Source organism: Boleophthalmus pectinirostris, unplaced genomic scaffold (genome assembly GCF_026225935.1).
Source record: "Boleophthalmus pectinirostris isolate CB_2022bp ecotype Guang Dong unplaced genomic scaffold, ASM2622593v1 HiC_scaffold_16, whole genome shotgun sequence".
Lineage (NCBI taxonomy): Eukaryota > Metazoa > Chordata > Actinopteri > Gobiiformes > Gobiidae > Boleophthalmus > Boleophthalmus pectinirostris.
In genome coordinates this window covers 5,991,498-6,010,966 of record NW_026571095.1, presented here as the reverse complement: position 1 = coordinate 6,010,966, position 19,469 = coordinate 5,991,498, and the positions used below count along the sequence as shown (strand labels likewise).

Below are 19,469 nucleotides of genomic sequence, written 5' to 3'. Positions count from 1 at the left end.
AGATCTATGGAGATGCGATTCCAGCTCTCACAAATTCTGTTCACTGGGCAAGATACTTGAGCCGCCTTGCCCCATGTCTGCGTACACTTGTCTGTGTCTGCGTTTTGTTTTTACTCCGTTTGTTTTCATTGTAGTAAAGTGTAGATTTTTTCATTTTTCTATGTGCAGCACTTTAGAAAATGTGCTATAGAAATAAAGGATGAAATGTGCAGGTGTGTGAGCACCATAGAAAAATGACCATATACAGCAGCTCTTTGATAGGCCTATAATAAGAGTACTCCTGCCCTCTAGTGGACATGTGTAGAACAGCTCAGATACTTAAGAAGTGCTATAAATAACTGTTAGGGTCATTCATCTGTGTTCATGCCACAAAACATCAACTAGACCTGACATGAACCTGGCTCCTCTGACTGTTAGAAAACCAAACTCACAAAAACAGATTTAACTTGTTTTACAACCACATTTATTTCCAAAACATGTTAACAAATGAGATGCTCCATGGCATTGAACTGGCACCCCACAGCTTCAGGAAACTACAGAGAGAAAGAAAACAAGTGTAAGGTACAACAAATACATGAAAAACTACAGATGACTGTCATACATTTTGCAAAACTCTTGTGAGCTTTCAGCTATATTACATCAAAAACATACCTTCACTCATGTGAGCAACGCTACATCATTAGTCTGTCTACATCTCGGAAGCTCTAAATGCTCCGTTCCACCTTGTGATGTCATGTAATGGTAGTTTAACTTACCAGCTACTTTTATCTTTGGTTCAGTATAGTTTGACAAATTGCAGGGCTGAAATTATCCAAATGATTCCAGTGAAGGTGTGTGGAGTTTAAAGACACTGGAGAGCTTCCTGTATTACCACATGACATCACAAGGTGGAAAAGTGTGTTTTCAGTTCAAGAAAAACGTATAAAAATGCAGAATTTGTGTGTTAAACGTGTGAATAAAAAAACTCCAGGTATGTTTTTCATGAGGAGCCATTTTACCAGATCAGAAAATAGAGCAACATAGGCAAGTTTTCTGCTACTTATGTTTTGTTTAAATGTTTATTACCAATAAACATTCTGTCATCTTAACTGGATAGATTCCCTGATATGCTTTAAGACCGCTTCATAGTAGTGAATATTTGCTGTCAAGATGCAATACCCAATGCAAAATATTACAACCATAATGATGATAGCAGCAATTTGGATAAAGTGAATAGATTTGGCTCTACACACAATGACATATATATTTTATTTTATTAGAAATTGCAGGTTTGAGTGTGTTACCTATCGCAGCCTCCTGGCCTCTCTCTCAGACTCCAGCAGGGTGAGCACGTCTCCCTCTCTCACGGGGCCCTTCACGTTCCTGATGATGGTGCGGTTACTGTCATCCATGAACTCCACACGGACCTGCCACACGAGGACAGCAAAACATGAATACAAATCCAACCGGAACTAGAGATCAGGTAGGTCGGAGCAGTAAGAACAAAGGGGTGGGGGGGGAAAAAAAACACTAACTTGGCTTTTTTCCTCCAGACAATGCATTATGCAACTTTCTGATAAAAGGGTGCATCAAATGCTTTTCTTTATGGAGATGTTATCGCTCTGCTTTGGAATGTTTCACAGTATGGTATTAACCCTTCCATCTTCATGGAGACCAAACCAGACCATATTACAGGTCAGATCTGTGGAGAGGTGACCTCGCTCAGAGTCAGAATGTCTTTTTCTAGCTATAAAACCATCTGTAATTAAATAAATGTAGAGCTGTTGGTTAGGAGTCTGTCACCTGCTTGTTTCTATGGATTTGTCATAGTTCTACCTGGAATGTCCTACCTTACATTTATTCAATAATTCCATCTATTATTGGATTTATAGCTCAAAAATACCTAGAAAAACACGCACTGTGACTGAGAGGTGTCGCCTCTCCACAGATCTGACCTGTAACTTGGTCTGGTTTAGTCTTCATGAAGATAGAAAAGTGTAATTTGCTAAACATTCTAGACAAAGCAATAACATCTCCAAAGAAAAAAAAGCATAATTTGATGGATTCTCCACCAGAAAAGTTACACAATGCACTTATAAAACAAATGTAGACTCAAGTGTATCGCACACTGTATATTCTGCCATTAAGAATGTTTACGCCCCCTTATGTGTTATTACTTCATGGAGTACAGTCAGTATTACTGGAAAGGGAAATATGCCAACAAGTCTGCATCTTCATTTGGGCTTTTTGGGTGGAAAAATGTGTTGTAAATGTGACGTAAAAATAGCTAATACAAATTTGCCTCCCTTATGTATGTTTGGGTCACTTGTTTTAAGGTTTTAATCAAAGGCTTGGTTGTTCTCTGAAAATCTGACAACCCTCTACACCAATTATTAGCAGGTTTCCAAGAACAAAATGAAGCACCACAATGGTGAGTACGACCATTACACAGGGGAGACCAAAGAGATGCATATTTAAATCATTTTAAGGGCACACAAGAACCCAATTAGTCACTTAACAGGTAATAAAGTGATGATTTCTGACTTTATTTAAAAAAAGAAAGAAAATGCATGGTTATTACAGTTGAAAATCTATTTTAACATTTTATAATCATAGTGTAGACAAAGTACTTTTAGTTTAGTTGATAGTTAAAATCACCAAAAATGCTACAATGTGCCTAGAAATGTATTTGTGATAGTTCAAATATTGCAAAAAATAAATAAATGGACTGTACATTTAAACAAGCCTAATAGGAAGTTCGAAACACCACGCTAATGAGCACAATGTCAATCAATTCTGACATTTTTCGGTACTGGCACATGTAAACCTCTGTTACTTTACATGACAAAACTAGGTTCTGTATTTTCTCTGCTTTATATTTTCAAAGTTAAGGCCAGGAGTAGGTTAAGTATCTGTTAATAAGGCAGAGTACAGAGAGAAAGCGCCGCTTCAGTGCGTGACGGGAGCCGGGAGTCGGATCTTACCTGTGTACACTGTCCCTGGGAACCGGTTCTGCCCAGAACCCTGGTCACCTGGAAGACAACAATCAGATAATTTAGATCTGCCTTTCATGTGGAGTTTGACACAGACCAAAACGGGAATCGTGAGGCAGTTGTTTCAGATGTAGCCTGTGAGCTACATGAGGAAAACGTGAACGGCCTCCATGATGAGCGCCAGTACGCGACACTTAGGATCATTTTACAGCAGCTAAACCCTCGATTGGCACCGGGGTTTTGTTCGATTCGTATACAAATAACATTACTACAAATATATATTCAAGAAACTATGTGAAATACTCCACAGAATTGGATTTCTTACTCTGGCGAGCTTGATGGGCTGCACGCGGCTGGCGTCCATGTTGAAGCGTAGATCGGAAAGGAAGTCACGTGGTCTCAAACCGGAATATAACGAGCAGGAGCTTCACAGTAAAAGTTCAGCAGATACACTGTTTCCGGTAACAAAGAAGAGTTTTCTTTTTAAAACTATTTTCTCAGATTAATATGTCACAATCGCCTGTTTGTGGAGATTTTTTTACATGCCTTTAAGAAGAAGAGACATAATGGAATGTTTCCACAGTAAAGTAACTAGTCTATTTGAGAAACAGAACAAAAATGAAACATTACATATAAAGTCTTAAACTGTTTCTATACATTCTGTGAACATTTTGAGGTTTTTGGCCTGCGAAAATGTCAAATTTTTTGAGACACCCTGTACTTTCTGTTTTTGTACAAAATGGTTTTCCTGAGGTATTTTTTGAATCTCTGCAATTCTAAGAATGCACTATGCCTGTGCACTGGTACTGACACACTTTATCTAATCCAGGGGTGGGCAAACTACAGCCCCGGGGTCATATGCGGCCCTCCTATCTTTTTAATCCAGCCCGCCAAATTTAAATAATAATAATAATCATCAGTCATTTCAATAAATAGTAAATACCGTGGGATTTGAAATGCTTGTTGTAATGATTTAACAATAACGTAATGTTTTCTACATATTATTTTCTGTATTATAATATCCCATGTTATTTTTTTGTTCTCTTATGCGGTGGATTACCAAAAAACTCCACCCATCTGCTCCTGGTCTGGCCCTTATGTAAAATTTTAGAACCCCTTGTGGCCCACAAGTCAAAAAGTTTGCCCACCCCTGGTTTAGTCCCTCAAGTGCAGTAATATATTGTCTCCTTTCCTTTTCTCCAAGACGTCCCCAGAGGAAAAATGAGATGATGGAGATGATCCGCAGTTTGTTTGTCTGCTTCATAAAGCTTTCAGTGAGATACATAGAAATAGGTAGGCCATTGCATTTTTTTATCCTTAAAATATGACAACTTTATCTTAAATTAAATCACAAATGGTCACTTGCTAAGTAGATTTGAACTTTTATCATAACCTAAATATGTCGCATTGATCACTTTTGTATAATTCAGCCTGAAAAGTCCACATTCAGCAGCAAACGTCTTCATTCCACAGGTGTCTCCTCCCTCAGGCTTACGTTATGCAGCCCTGTACGGAGCTTAGCGGAGCCTCGTTAGCAGTGGCGCTCTGTCATCTCACCACTCTCTCCTCGCTCAAAGTCTTAAATCGGTGCTAATCCCAGTCAACAGTATTTTTAACTTCGTTCGGACAGAAAGAACAGCAATAGGATTAGGGAATCAGTGAGGAAGCTCCAGCTCTTGATCTCCTTGCACGCCGACAGACAAATGCAACAACCGGGCTACTACTTCTAACTTTATTTTAGATTTACATTTCTTAGCACAATGTTGACTTGAATTATTGGAAATATTTTGTAACTTTAAATTTTTTTTTTTTTACATTGGTCAGGATCAAAATTTCAAAATGGCGAGCTCTATGAAACCCAAGTTGAAGGTGCTCAAAAAGCGACGATCGAGTCTTTTCGCGTCCATAAAACGTGAGTTCAGCTTCACATCAAGCGATGACCAAACGCCGGAATTCCCATTTTCACAGGAAAGTTCTGTCAAACCGTGGACTTCTATGGACAATTTAGACAATGCGGAAAACGAGAAGAAACCAACGATACGGAAGTCCAATGTCGTGAATTTGAACGTGGGCGGGAAAATTTTTCACATTCCTAAACATCTGGTTCTGAAGTATCCCAAAAGTCGGATTGGTGTGCTGGCGATGTGCGAGGATCCGGTGAAGAGGTTAAGTCTCTGTGACGACTACAACGTTCAGAACAATGAGTTTTTCTTCGACCGGGACCCTATGTTCTTCCACTATATTTTCCACTTCTACTGCAGTAACGTGCTGTGGGTGATGGACAGTCTGTGTCCTGTCAACTTCGAGGAGGAGATGTCCTTTTGGGGGTTAAGACTCAAGGACACACCAAGGTGGGACAAAACACAGCAGTTATAATAGGGTTTTTCAAAATCAAAAACTGGAACATCCCTGGTTTGGGTTGGCTGGTCATAATAAAATTGTGAAACGTGTGCGAAATTAAGGAAAATTGTTCTGCACTCAGCACTGATGTGAGTCAGTATAGTCACATTTTCTTTGTGTTTTGATCATTTTCAAGCAGCTTTTCTGTATTTTACCTAAACAAGTGACAATTTATGTCTCTCTTTACTGTTGGCAGGGATCAGATTGGTCAAAAGTAGGGATACTGGTTTTTTGATAAATCTGCTGGGACAGGGGACACAGGACTCAAAACTGGGACTGTCCCGGGTAAATAGGGACGTCTGTTCACCCTGAGCTATAAGCTAAATACTGTGTCAATACTAGTAAAAACAGTAGGTCTAAATATATCCAGAGGAAAATTCTAAATAATACACATAATGATGAAATGAATGGCCTCATCAATTCTTAAAGGCGCATTGTAACTTTTCTGCTGGAGGGTCCGTCAAAGCTTTTCTTCATGGAGATGTTATTGACTTCCGGAATGTTTCACAATATAGCATTAAACCTTTTTATATTCATGGAGACCAAACCAGACCAAGTTACAGGTCAGATCTGTGGAGAGACGACCCCCGCTCACAGTCAGAATCTCTGTTTTTCTAGGTATTTTTTAGCTATAAAACCACCTGTAATTGAATAAATGTAAAGTAGAGCTGTTTAGTGTCATACTGTGGGACATTCTAAGCAGAGCAATGACATCCATAGAAACAAGAAGGTGACGGACCCTCAGCCGAAAAGTTACACAATGCATCTCTCTACTGTTTTTACTCTCTACTGTGCAGAGTGGATAATGGGTAATTAAAAGTTCTATATTTACACAAAATCTACTCTTATGAGCTTTAAACCATGTTAGAATGTTGTTACCTCATCATGTCCAAAACTAAAAATGTTCTAGTCCACCTTGTGATGTCATGAACCGATAGTTTTCAAGTTAACAGCGGCTTCCTTTCACCTTTAGTTCAGTAGAAAAAGGCAGTTCCTGGACTGAAATTATCTAATGAAGGTGTATGGAGGTGTACAGTGGAGCACTTCCTGTATCAGAGTGTTTTCCATTTGAGAGAAGAACTCAGCCTAAATATGCAAGATTTGTGCGTCAGAGTAGTGCCGACACATAACATCATGACGACTTTTCAGATCAAAAGATGGGATATTGTTTAAATTTTCAATATTCTGAAACGCACAAACAAAGCAATAGCATCCTTTGAATCCTCCATGTCATGTATTTTCCTTAATCCTTTCTCCCTCTTCCAGGTGTTGCCGCATCCTATTTGAGGAGAAACTGGACGACATCCGAGAGAAGCTGAAGGTGAACCAGGAGCTCATTGCAGAGATCAAACCTCACCAGGACGACAGCGTGTACCAGACCATGTTCCTGGGAGACTTCCGGAAGATGCTCTGGGACCTCATGGAAAACCCCTACTCTTCCCTAGCGGCCAAAGCTTTCGCCGTCTTCTCCAGCCTTTTCGTGCTCATTTCTATCGTTGCCATGACGATGAACACCGTCAAGGAACTCCGGGACTACACACTTGGCGGGAAAACCTACATGGAGTGGATAGAGATCGCCTCCATTCTCTTCTTCACCGTGGAATACTTTTTGCGTTTGGTGACCACTTCCAACATCAAGCAGTTTGTGAAGAGCGCGTTGAACTTTGTGGACCTGGTTGCCGTGATGCCGTACTTTTTGCAGATCATTTTCGAGGCGTTTTTCGTTGATTCGGAGGATGTGAGCGCGCAGGAGGATCTGAAAACCATGGCCAGGGTTAGCAAAGTCAGCAAAGTCCTCAAAGTGGTGAAGCTAATGAGAATTTTCCGAATCCTGAAGCTGGCGAGACACTCAACGGGAATGAGGGCGTTTGGGTTCACCATCCGACAGTGCTCTGAACAGGTGAGAAGAATCAGTCCATGCAGTGGGTGAAGTACAAGATTTTGTTACTTAAGTAAAAGTACAGATGCAAAGATAAAAAGTTACGCAAGTATCACATGAAAAAATCTACTTAAAGGTGCATTGTATAACTTTTCTGGTGAAGGGTTCATCGCCTGCTTGCTTTTATGTCACTGCTCTGCCTGGAATGTTCCACAGTGTGACATTAAACAGCTCTACTTTACATTTCTTATATTACAGGTGGTTTTATAGCTCAACAATACCTTGAAAAGCAGGTGTTCTGACTGAGTGGTGTCGCCTCTCCACAGATCTGACCTGTAACTTGGTCTGGTTTGGTTTCCATGAAGATCAGAAAAGCATTTGACAGAAAAAAAAAGTTCCACAATGCACTGTTAACAAACTGTGTTGGTTAAAACTGGGACTGGAATCATTCAGAAGTTGCCGATACAATACACACCTCGATACATAAGCCACAATATGATACATATCTTGATACAGTGCACTTTCCATTCGATACGATATATTTCAAAATACGATTCGATACAGTTCAATAAAAAAATAAAGGCTTAATCATGGCTGTGATACTACAAGTGTTTGTTAAACCACTTCTTGTGCAAAGTTCATAAGAAACACAAACATTTTAATCATCAAAACAGTGAAAATGTCAAATGTGTCACATAAACGAGTTTCCTTCCTCTGAACAAACAACAAAACTGTAGCTGTAACAAAATAATTTAATAAAATATACCAAAAAATACTCTTGGTGATATAATGATACAGCAGCCCATGATATCAATACTGTATCATCCCATTAAAGGATATGATATATTGATATTTCAATATTTTTGCACATCTCTAGTTAAAGCTGGTGTCATATTAAAAATACATTTCTTTCTGAAGCCCAAGTGTCACAATACTAAAACTTGATTTCAATACTAAGGAAGAGACTCGATACTCAAAACTGATTCTGATACCTCTATGATAATAAAAACTCATTATTTAGGCAACTGAATGTGATTTTCAACATGAAATCATAGTACTTTCTTTCTATTCCCATGTGGTCTTCTATCTGTGTAATCCCTCAGTGGTCCAGGTAAGTTCCAGACCACAATCAAGATAAATATAACAGATAAATACACCATTTTTTTAATGATAGAATGTAATTTTCATACACACATCACTAGTACTTTCTTAGTATGAGGTCTTACATTTGTTCTGATAAAGCTCAAAATCATCCTGTAACTGTTTAGGAAAGCTCAAATTTGATCAAATGAGTAAACTATTTTGATAAGAGTTTTCTTATTGATTAGTATCTGATTTTCAATAATTTTGACAAACCTACATTGCAGTAATATTGTCAAATATTTATTATCCAATTAATCCTAAAATATAAACATTTGTCTGTAACTTCCACTTCACTCCCATAATCCATCAGGAACTTAGACTCACTGCAGCACTTCAGATCACTACTAAAAACCTGCATAGAAAACGTAAATACATAGATATAATACAATAACTATCTAACTAAATAAATAAATAAATACTTCTTTCCTATAACAATAAAGAAAAATAAATGTCACATTTTACGTGTGTCCAAAAAAGGAGTGGGAGGAAGTAAATACTGGGAAGGAAATACTGTTCAATCTGGTATTAACCTCCTTGATTTCACCTCCATTTTCTACAGTTTTTCTGTTTGTAAAGCATCTTTGAGTGTTTAAAAAGTGCTATATAAGTCTAATGTATTATTATTAAAGGTGCATTGTGTAATTTTTCCTGTGGAGGTGTTATTGATTTGTCTGGAATGTTTCACAGTATGGCATTAAACCTTTCTGTCTTCATGGAGACCAAACCAGACCAAGTTACAGGTCAGATCTGTGGAGAGGCGACCCCACTCACAGTCAGAATGTCTGTTTTTCTAGGTATATTTGAGTTATAAAACCACCTGTAATTGAATAAATGTAAAGTAGAGCTGTTTAATGTCATACTGTGGAACATTCCAGGCAGAACAATGACATATTTATAGAAACAAGTAGGTGACACACCTCCAAGTGAAAAGTTACACAGTGCAGCTTTAACTGTGGGTGATATAGATGTAAAGTATTCTGGTGTGCTCCTCAGGTGTGCTGTCTGTTCCTGTTCATTGCGATGGGCATCTTCACCTTCTCTGCTCTGATGCACTCAGTGGAGACAGACCAGCCCGGGACTCCCTTCAGCAGCATCCCCGAAACCTGGTGGTGGGCCGCGGTGAGTAAGGACACGTCAAATCAGATGTTTTATTTTTTAAAATAGTAAATGGTCATTTTTATAAAGCGCTTTTCCACCTTCACTCAGACTCAGAGCGCTTTACAACAAAGAACCATTGAGATGTTATTGCTTTGTCTGGAATGTTTCACACTACAGCATTAAACATTTCTTTCTTCATGGAGACCAAACCAGACCAAGTTACAGGTCAGGTTTGTGGAGAGGCGACCCCACTCACAGTTAATCTGGTTTTCTAGGGATTTCTAGGAAGTTATAAAACCACTGGTAGATAAATGTAAGGTAGAGCAGATTATTGTCACACTGTGGAACATTCCAGGCAGAGCAATGACATCTCCATAGAAACACACAGGTGACAGACCCAAAATAAAAAAATGACATAGTGCATCTTTAATTTGTTACCGATAAAAGTAGTAATAGAGAGATGGTTTGGGTGACAGTGGCTCAGTGGTTTGTTACGGCTCCAGGCCTGCACTTCCTTGAGTTTTGTGTGTGTTTTCATTTCTTACTGTTCTCCTGGAGTCCTGCCGTGAGAGCCCTGGTCCCTGATTGGTTTATCACCTCTACACGTGGTCAATCCTGCCTCACCTCCTGCCTCCTCCCCTTATTTAAGAACATTGCCAGCACCTGTTTGATCCTGCTGGCCTTGGTGACCAATATGCCATTTTGTGTTTGTGTTTGTGTGTGTGTGTGTGTGTGTGTGTGTGTGTGTGTGTGTGTGTGTGTGTGTGTGTGTGTGTGTGTGTGTGTGTGTAGTTCTGTAGTTTAGTTCTGTTTTGTGCCTCTTTTTAATTTGGTCACCCGATTCTGTTTGTGGTCTTATGAGGTTTAATTTTGGTAACTTGTGGTTTAATTTTGTGTGTCCCTTAGTTTTACCACTTGTTTTGTGTAAGCCTGCGTAACCCGTTTTGTTTCTTAGTTGAGAATATTTTCTGTATATATTTTAGTCTGTTTTGTTAATTTACTTTTACATTCCTGTTGATTAAACATTACTTTATTTATTCAATTTTTCCACCTTGGTTTATTTTTGTTAACCCTAGACCCATTGCTCTTGTGGCGAAGGTAAATGTCAGTTTTCCGTCTTCAATGAGTGATCACAAATGCAAAACAAACTGTGAAACATACGTAAAGAAGTTTGTGATTCTGTGTGTTGTATTTTTACAATATAACTTAAATACAACTCGATGTAAAAGTACTCCAAGTACTCAGAACACAGTACTCTGATTGGACCATGTATCAAAATGCGTCACAAAATATGTTTTAAAGGGGCATTGTGTAACTTTTCTGGTGGAGGGTCCATCAAATGCTTTTCTCCATAGAGATGTTATCACTATGTCTGGAATGTTTCACAGTATGGCATTAAAACCTTTCTATCTTTTCAACTACAAAACCACCTGTATCGCAATACATGTAAGGTTAATCTATTTAATGTCACACTGTGGAACATTCCAGGCAGAGCAATGACATCTCCATAGAAACAAGCAGGTGACAGACCCCCAACCAAAAAGCTGGAGACAGGTTAATGGTCAGATCTATGGAGAAGCAAGCCTGCACATGATAAGAAATCATGTTTTTTAAGATTTTTTTAAGGTACAAAACCCCTGTAATTAAACAAATGCAAGGGAGAAATAACATCTCCATGGAGACAAGAAAATAGTGGACCTAGAAATGGTTAGTGAATAGTGAATAGTGAATAGTGAATAGTGAATAGGTCAGGTGTAACTAAACAAGTTTCCTTTCTCTGAACAAACATCAAAGTTGTAGCACTGTCACAAAATAATTGAGTAAAATATATTTTTAAAAGCTCATATATAGTATTACGATATATCGATATTTTGATATTTTAACACCCTACTTTGCACTAGTGTGTTCACATAAAACTTTATGGGTTTTCTTCAGGCAGCAGGTCAGCCAAAACGTAAAGGTGCATTATGTAACTTTTTGATTGGAGTCTGTCACCTTCTTGTTTCTATGGAGATGTCATTGCTCTGCATGGAATGTTCCACAGTGTGACATTAAACAGCTCTACCTTACATTTATTCAATTACAGGTGACTTTATTGCTCCAAAATTCCCCAAACAGCGGTCTCCAACCTTTTTCCTACTGTGAGCTACTTTTTGTAAAACGAAAATGCCAGAGAGCTACTAATTTTAGCTGTTGTCAGAAATTTTGTATATACAAGAGCCATGGTGTGCCGAACATGAGGTACAGTTAGAGTCTATAAAACATAACCCACTATCAGTTATCGGTGTACAAATTTAGGCATCAAAATGATACATTTACAAAGGAACTAAGCATTTAATCTATCAAATGTGAGTTATTCAGCGCAAAATGTATAATTCAGAAATCCTTTGGTGAGTGACTTGGAAAGGGGTGGAGAGCTACTCCAGCTCAGTTGGTAGAACGCTCGTTCCTGATCTGATCGATCTGAAGGTTGGTGTTTGAATCCCGATCTTGACATAAAAGAACATCATTGGTTGAGCAGTCAGATCCACTGACCCACAGATGAATGTGTTGTCGTGTCCTTGGGCAAGACACTTAGCCCACTTTGAGTGAATGCGTGAGTGGTTCCTTGTTGTAGAGTGCCTTGAAGGTGGTAAAGCGCTGTAGAAAAATGTGACCATTTACCATAGTAGCTCCTGAGGTACAGGTTGGAGACCCCTGATTTAGAAGACATTCTGACTGGGAGGGTGTGCGAGTGTGTCCCTCTCCATAGATCTGATCTGTAATTTGGCCTGATTTGGTCTCCATGATGACAGAAAGGTTTAAAGCCACACTGTGAAATATTTCTGACAAGCAATAATATCTCCATAGAGAAAAGCGTTTAACAGACCCTCCACTGGAAAAGTTACACAATACACCTTTAAGCCTGGCCTGTGCTTGAGCTGTTTGTTTCTGTGTTATCATGAGAAAAATCTGAGTGTTTTATCATGTGACCATCAGCACAAGTGTCAGCCCATGTGTTTGTCATTAACACTGGTTTAATAGACTGTGCAGCTGTGATCTGGAGAGTCTAATCCTGTGTAATGCTCTGTAATACCCAAACTCATCTCAGGACAAACCAACTATGGGAAGACTTAAAGACCACATATATTTCCTCATGTGTTCTGATGTTGTTTCCTCATCACACACAGACCTGGACTTGTGTTGTGTTTTGTTTCCTTCACACATGTTTAACTCTGCATATTTAATCTGAGTTCTCTTAAACTAAAAACACTCTGTTCCAGCTTGTGATGTCATGTGGTAATACAAGAAGTGCTCCACTGTGTTTTTAAACCCCATACGCCTTAACTAGAATCATCTGGATGATTTCAGCCCTGTCAATTGCTACTAAAAGGTCAAATGTAGCTGTTAAAGGTGCATTGTGTAACTTTTCTAGTGGTCCAGCAAATGCTTTTCTCCATGGAGATGTTTCATAGTATGGTATTAAACCTTTCTATCTTCATGGAGACCAAACTCGACCAAGCTACGGGTCAGATCTGTGGAGAGGGACACACTCACACACGCTCACAGTCAGAATGTCTGTTTTTCTAGGTATTTTTGAAGTATAAATCCACCTGTAATTGAATAAATGTAAAGTAGAACTGTTTAATGTCATACTATGGAACATTCCAGACAGAGCAATGACATCTCCTTAGAAACAAGCAGGTGACAGACCCCAAACCACAAAGTTACACAATGCACCTTTAACTTAAAAACTACCGCTTCACGACATCACAAGGTGGAACAGAGCATTTTCAGCTTTGGAGATGTAAACAGACTAATAACAAACAATTACTCAAACAAAACAGAACTCGAGGTCTGTTGTTGAGGAGGGAACAACATTCTAACGTGGCTTAAAGCTCACAAGAGTCCATTTTGTGTAATGTAGGAACTTTAAAGGGACAGTTCAGAATTTTGGACATAGGGCCTCATTTCCTCATGATCCAGAGTGTTGGAGACGTGTGGAGACACTTTTTGAAATCTTCCATCCAGTCCTTGTATTTGCAGAGGTCACTGGTGTTAGACTAGTGCATGTCAATGGTCATAGTTCTCCTGCCACTAAAAACAGTCTTACCCACTCCACAAAACACCTGAAATAAACTATTATTACACCAGACTGTCCATGTGCATGTCTGTGTTGATAGAATAATTTTAAAAGTAAAACCAACTTTGCATTTGAAGGATTTATGCAGTGAGTTGTTCTTCCTGATAGAAAGCTTCGGCAGCGGTGGAATGATATATGAGAAAATAGTCCCTCAACATGCGACGATTCATGAGATGCTAGTCTAACACCTGTGACCTCTGCAAATACAAGGACTGGATGGAATAATAAATGAGGCCCTATGTCCAAAATTCTGAACTGTTCCTTTAAATACTGCATGCAAAGCAGAAGTATGCATTGTGTCATCACTGGTGTAGTGTTGGTACAATACTAAAATTTCAAACTCAATTTCAATACTAAGGAATAGACTCGATACTCAATACCTATTCCAATACCACAAGGATAATAAAAAAACAACAACACTTTTTTACACAATAGAATGTGATTTTCAACATTAAATCATAGTACTTTATTTTCTATTTCCATGTGTGTTATATGTGTGTAATGGTCAGTGGTGCAGTAGGTTCATGTTGGTCCATGTGTGTGTACTAGTCTATGTGCTCTGACACTTGTTCTGATACAACATCATTCTAAAGTACGGGTCTCCAACCTTTTTTCTCCAGTGAGCTACTTTTACAAAACAAAAATGCCAAAGAGCTGCTAGTTTTATCACTCACAAGAAATGTAATAATATAAGAGCCTTTGATGAGGTAAAGTTAGATGCCTGTAAAACATAAACCATTATTCACTTATTAGTCTTCAAATTTAGGCATCAAAATGACATGTACAATGGTAACAGGCATATAATTTTCAAATCTGATAACACTTTAGTTTAGTTAAGGGACCACATATTAATAACTAACTAAGTGGTAATTGTTATACTAATAAGCTGTTTATTAGCTATTAGTTGGTATTAATCAAACATTTAATAATGCTTATTAAGAGTTCAGTCTATGCACAAAAACATCTATTGTAATCTCCACTAATTTAATTGGAAGAAAATAGTTAATAAATTAGTGCAAAATACGGCCTTAGACACAAATGTATTGAAAGCACTTTATAAATAGCAACAAAGATGTAATTAAGCACTTATTATGCATTTTACTATGAACTAGCTATTACCATATTTTCCGGGCTATTAGTCGCTCTGGATTATAAGGCGCACTGTCATTAAATGGTCTATTTTCGAACTTTTTTCACAAATAAACCACACCAGACTTTAAATGAAACCCAACAGTGTGATGGGTGAGTGGTTTTGTTTGTTTGTGGCGTTCACGGTGACTCTGGGCTTTGTTCAGTTGTGGCGTGTAGGGAGGGTGTGTCTGGGATCAACGGATTGTCGGCGTGTTCGTAGTGACTCAGTTGTTCAGTTGTGTCTAGAAGTGACACATTGCACTCGCTTTTTCAGTTCGTTCCTCCATTCCGTTCCTCGTCAGTGTGGAGTGATGAGTGTGTCTGTGGGTGTGTTTGGCTGTGTGGTCTCTGTCTGCTCCGTGTGTGTTTGTGTGTTCTGCGGGTGGTGTGGTTTGTAGTTTACTGAAGTCGTGCTGGGACACCTGAGTGGATTCATGTATAGGGCGCTCTGGATTGTGGGGCGCAGTCGTTTTTTTGATGGAGTTGGAGGCTTAAGAGCGCGTCTAATAACCCGGAAAATACGGTAATATGTGGTCCCTAATCTAAAGTGTTACCTCAAAGTTTACTTATTCAGCACAATACGTGTAACTCAGAAATCCTTGTGGAAGCTACTTGGAAGGGAGTGGAGAGCTACTGGTAACTCCTGAGCTACAGGTTGGAGACTCCTGTTCTAAAGCGATTCAAGAAAGCTTCAATTCTGTCTTGTGAATGGGACTTTTTTAGTATCAATACTTGCTCAAAGAAGTATCTAGTTTCTATACTGGTTTTGGTCTCGATTCGCATCTGATTTTTGATATTTTTGTCCTTTATGTCAGTATTAAGTAATATTATAAAGGTACACATAAGAAAGCGGTTACCTAGTTTCTATTTTAAACACTTATCCAACCCTAATTACAGGCTTAGTCTAAAACAGCACCAACTCACTAACCAACCCAGCCCCAAATCCAGGAAAACTCTCTGCAGGCTCATGATCATTTGTTGGATGTTGTTTGGCTTTTGATGTTCTGTAAAGCTGCACATTAACACATCTACCTTACATTTATTCAATTAGAGGTGGTTTTATAGCTCAAAAATACCTAGAAACACAGACATTCTGATTGTGAGCGGGGATCTGATCTGTAACTACATCTAGTTTTGTCTCCATGAAGATAGAAAAGTTTATACCATACTGTGAAACATTCCAGACAAAGGGATGTCCATGGAGAAAAGCATTTGATTCGTCTGATTCATCAGCCAGTTTCAATTCGTAGAAATGTCTGACCTCGCAGTATTAGAGTCCGTTCCCTCGACAGTAGACAGGTACTTTTTTCATTTAACCAGTTGCTTCTATTTGGTCGTGATGTATGTAATGCGCCGCTAATGGAGTTAACTGGTATATTAAGCTTTTCCCAAATCCTGTAGGAAGAAGGACAATAACGTCTTTCCCCTTGATAAAATTCACCAAACATTCTCTTTGTTCCAGCTTTAAATCCACAATCTCGATTGAACTGACAACACCGAATGTCTGTCTCTTCTCTGATTGACTGATGCCTGAACTTGCACTTCTGGGGTTTTTGCAAACCATCTAGTGTATTCTGATTCCTGACCTAGTCTCTGAAGAGAAATGAAATTGAGCGATGCACTAGGTGGTGCCAGTTACACAATGCGCCTTCATAGCTCCTGTTTTTTTAAGCAAAAATAGGCTAAGGTAAAAAAAAAAAAAGCATTTTAGGTTTTTATTGTATTGCATTGTGCAACTTTTCTGGTGGAGGATCTTTTTCACTTGCTTGTCATTCAGAATCCACTCAAAATTGACACATCCTCAACGTGCCTGACTCTCTCTCTCTATCTTCTCATTCCCAGGTGAGCATCTCCACGGTGGGTTACGGTGACGTTGTTCCTGTCTCCTACCTGGGCCGATGCGTCGCCTTTGGGTGCATCTCCTTCGGGATCATCCTGAACGGCATGCCCATCTCCATCCTCTTTAACAAGTTCTCTGACTACTACGCCAAGCTGAAGGAGCAAGAGTACACCTACTCCAACACCGAGCGCACCTTCCAGCTCCGCAAACGCATGAAGAGGAGGTTCCAGAGCTGCCTGGAGACCCCGGCTTTGGACGATTCACGAAGAAACGCACTACAGGCCCACTGTCAAGCACACGCTGCAGATCGCCAAGGACTGAGCAGATAGGGAGCAGTGATCGACTCTTTTGAACAGTTCCTTAAAGTTCCTATATGATGCACAATTGTCTCTTGTGAGGTTTAAGCCATGTTAGAATGTTACCTCATCAAAAACATATTGAGTAACCCTTTATTATTAGTCTGTCTACATCTCCAAAGCTCAAAACGCTCTGTTCCACCTTGTGATGTCATGAAGTGCCAGTAACTTTTACCTTATTCTAGTGAAGATGTGTGGAGTGTTTGACAGAAGAACTCAGCCTAAATCTGCAGGGGCTTGTATGTTAAACATGTTAGACTGACACCTTCTCTCAAACTGAAAACACTGTGTTCCACCTCATGACATCATGTGGTAATACAGGAAGTGCTCCACTTGTTTTTAAACTCCATTCACCTTCATTAGAATCATTTGGATAACTTCAGCCCTGGAATTGGAGCTGTTAAAACTTGGAAACTCATCATAAGGTGAAACAGAACATGTAGACAGACTAATAATAGAGAGTTACTCAAACATGTGAATGAAACAAACACAACTCAAGTGTTTTTAAGAAGGTAACATTAGAACATAACTTAAAGCTCACAAGAATCAGTTTTGTGTAATATAGGACCTTTAAAGTGAACTCACTCTCATTTTTTAAAAGGAACCAAATCTTTTTTTTTTTTTTTTTTTTTTTAACAATTTTTATACATTTTTATCCCGATGAATGAAGGGGCAACATGAGTGAGATGAACCCTTCTGAGCCCTCGCTCCTGTTTCCTCTGCGGTTTCTGAGCTCTGAGACAGCACTTAAAGTGTGTCTGACAGATATTTATCATTCTCTAATTTTAGACTTAATTTGGTGGGATTGTAACTATTGTAAATGTAAATTATAGTTTCAAATCAACCAGGAAGAATTTGTGAAGAGGGTTGAAAAATGTGTTGAAAATGACAGGAAACAAAGAGTTCCAACATATAAATCATACTCTTATATCATAGTCAGGAGAATTCTATCCAAAAATTAACATTTTACATTTAATGAATTCATTTATTTATTTATTGACATTTTTATGTTTACATTTACATTTTCTTATATTTTTATTTGTCTATTAATAATCTCTGTGTACAGAAGTGAGAATATTTGGCCCATTTGACTCTATGGTTGCTGGGTAAAATGGCCGGACTGGGAGTTAATTTTTTTAAATCTTTTCATGTCACAGGTACTTTAAGTCCCTGAGTGTGTGCGGGGGAGTGAGTAAGCTGTAAGCCTGAGCCTGCTGAAGTGCTATTAGCATGCCAAGTTTACCTGACCAGCCAGAACCACACACTTTAATCTGAACAAAACTTCACAAAGACGAGCAGATCTGGACTGCATCTCCTTTCTCTTTCCTGACTTCCTTCTCCTTGATTCCTCTCCTCAATCCTCCATTTTTCAGATGTCAGTCATATTAAATGGTGTCCCAAAGAAAACCTCAGAGTGAAGGAAGTAAACATGAGGGAGGTTTCAGAAGCAGACATCAGAGCAAAGAATGTGTGAGGAGTTTAGATCCTCTCTCCTCCGTGTCTCCTCTGTGGGCTGGACTTCCTCACCCATTTCCTACAGAATCGAGGAGAGGAATCAAGGAGAAGGAAGTGAGGAAAGCTAAGTGTGAAAACTCCTGACAAAGTGAGACTAAAAATAGGACCAGACACCTTCGCACAACAGCAGATCACCACACGCACTGACACTGTGTGTGAGACTGTGCTCTGGAAGTGCTTTAAGACAACTGATACTTTGCCGTGACATCATGCTGGGGGTATTCTACATGCATCACTCTTGAAGGAATCTTCAGCACATAGACTGTACATATAAATGGATAGAACTAACACCCTAGCTGCCACATTCCAGACAGGAAGTTCACATGCGGCTCTTCCGGCTCCTTCTGACCTTGGCTCCTATTGACTTACATTAGAATATTGTGGCTCCTCTGTCTGTACCTGCTGCTGTGAGCCTCATCATTTTGGTTTTAAAATGTTCATATTAACCCACTCTACATGATCCTGCTGTTTTGTCCATAAAAAAATCCTATTCCTAATATAGAGCCTGGTTCCAAATTCCCTCCTGTAACAGTGAGCATCACGAGCTTCATTTGAGCGACGCTGAACTCTGTGGTGACGTCACACTCACTTAATCCACTTCTTTATACAGTCTGTGGTTCAGCACTTACACGGTGACACAATGCACACATTAACAAACACAGATGAAAAAAGTTTTAAGCCTGTCTAAAAACTTATGAAGACAAAAATACAAAGTGGATTGACAGAGCACATTTTCAGGAGCCTGGGGTCATTTGAGGTTCTTGGTTCTGTCCAGTGCTAACGAGCTTTATACTTGTTTAACCAGTCAGCTCTTTCTGGTCAGATTGTGTTAAAATAAATTATAGATTAAAGTTTTAACTTGAGTAACAGAGCTGCAGACAGAGCAGTGCTTTCAGTTAGTTCCACACCCCCAGAGAATGTTGATGAAATCAGCTGCAAAGTATCAGTATGATCTGTTCTTTGTAAATATGTGTATGTTGTTTGTTTATCAGTGAAAAATGACAAAATAAAA

The 19,469-nt window shown here is 39.0% G+C and overlaps 2 protein-coding genes across 2 annotated transcripts; one reads left to right on the top strand and one right to left on the bottom strand.

Annotated features, from left to right (window-relative positions):
• Nucleotides 1–446: 446 nt before the first annotated feature.
• Nucleotides 447–3,365, bottom strand: rps28 (ribosomal protein S28). Its single transcript, XM_020940930.2, has 4 exons — nt 3,298–3,365; nt 2,964–3,011; nt 1,284–1,406; nt 447–533 (listed from the first exon to the last, which is right to left on the bottom strand). The coding sequence occupies exons 1-3, from the start codon at nt 3,334–3,336 to the stop codon at nt 1,284–1,286; spliced, it is 210 nt and encodes a 69-aa protein (XP_020796589.1). The 5' UTR covers nt 3,337–3,365; the 3' UTR covers nt 447–533.
• A 1,446-nt stretch (nt 3,366–4,811) lies between these two features.
• On the top strand, nt 4,812–16,907 carry si:rp71-39b20.4 (potassium voltage-gated channel subfamily V member 2). The gene is given in 5 exon segments (XM_020940914.2): nt 4,812–5,323; nt 6,639–7,272; nt 9,388–9,513; nt 16,589–16,848; nt 16,850–16,907. Coding segments are annotated over 5 exon segments (1,590 nt in total).
• The last annotated feature ends 2,562 nt before the right edge of the window (nt 16,908–19,469 follow it).

What these genes read in the sequence shown, in the direction of transcription:
- rps28 (XM_020940930.2), bottom strand. Translation starts at nt 3,336, where the DNA reads ATGGACGCCAGCCGCGTGCAGCCCATCAAGCTCGCCAGA. An exon ending in AGCCCATCAAGCTCGCCAGA is followed by an intron (nt 3,012 to 3,297) that starts GTAAGAAATCCA and finishes GTTGTCTTCCAG; the next exon opens with GTGACCAGGGTTCTGGGCAG. An exon ending in CCCAGGGACAGTGTACACAG is followed by an intron (nt 1,407 to 2,963) that starts GTAAGATCCGAC and finishes CTCGTGTGGCAG; the next exon opens with GTCCGTGTGGAGTTCATGGA.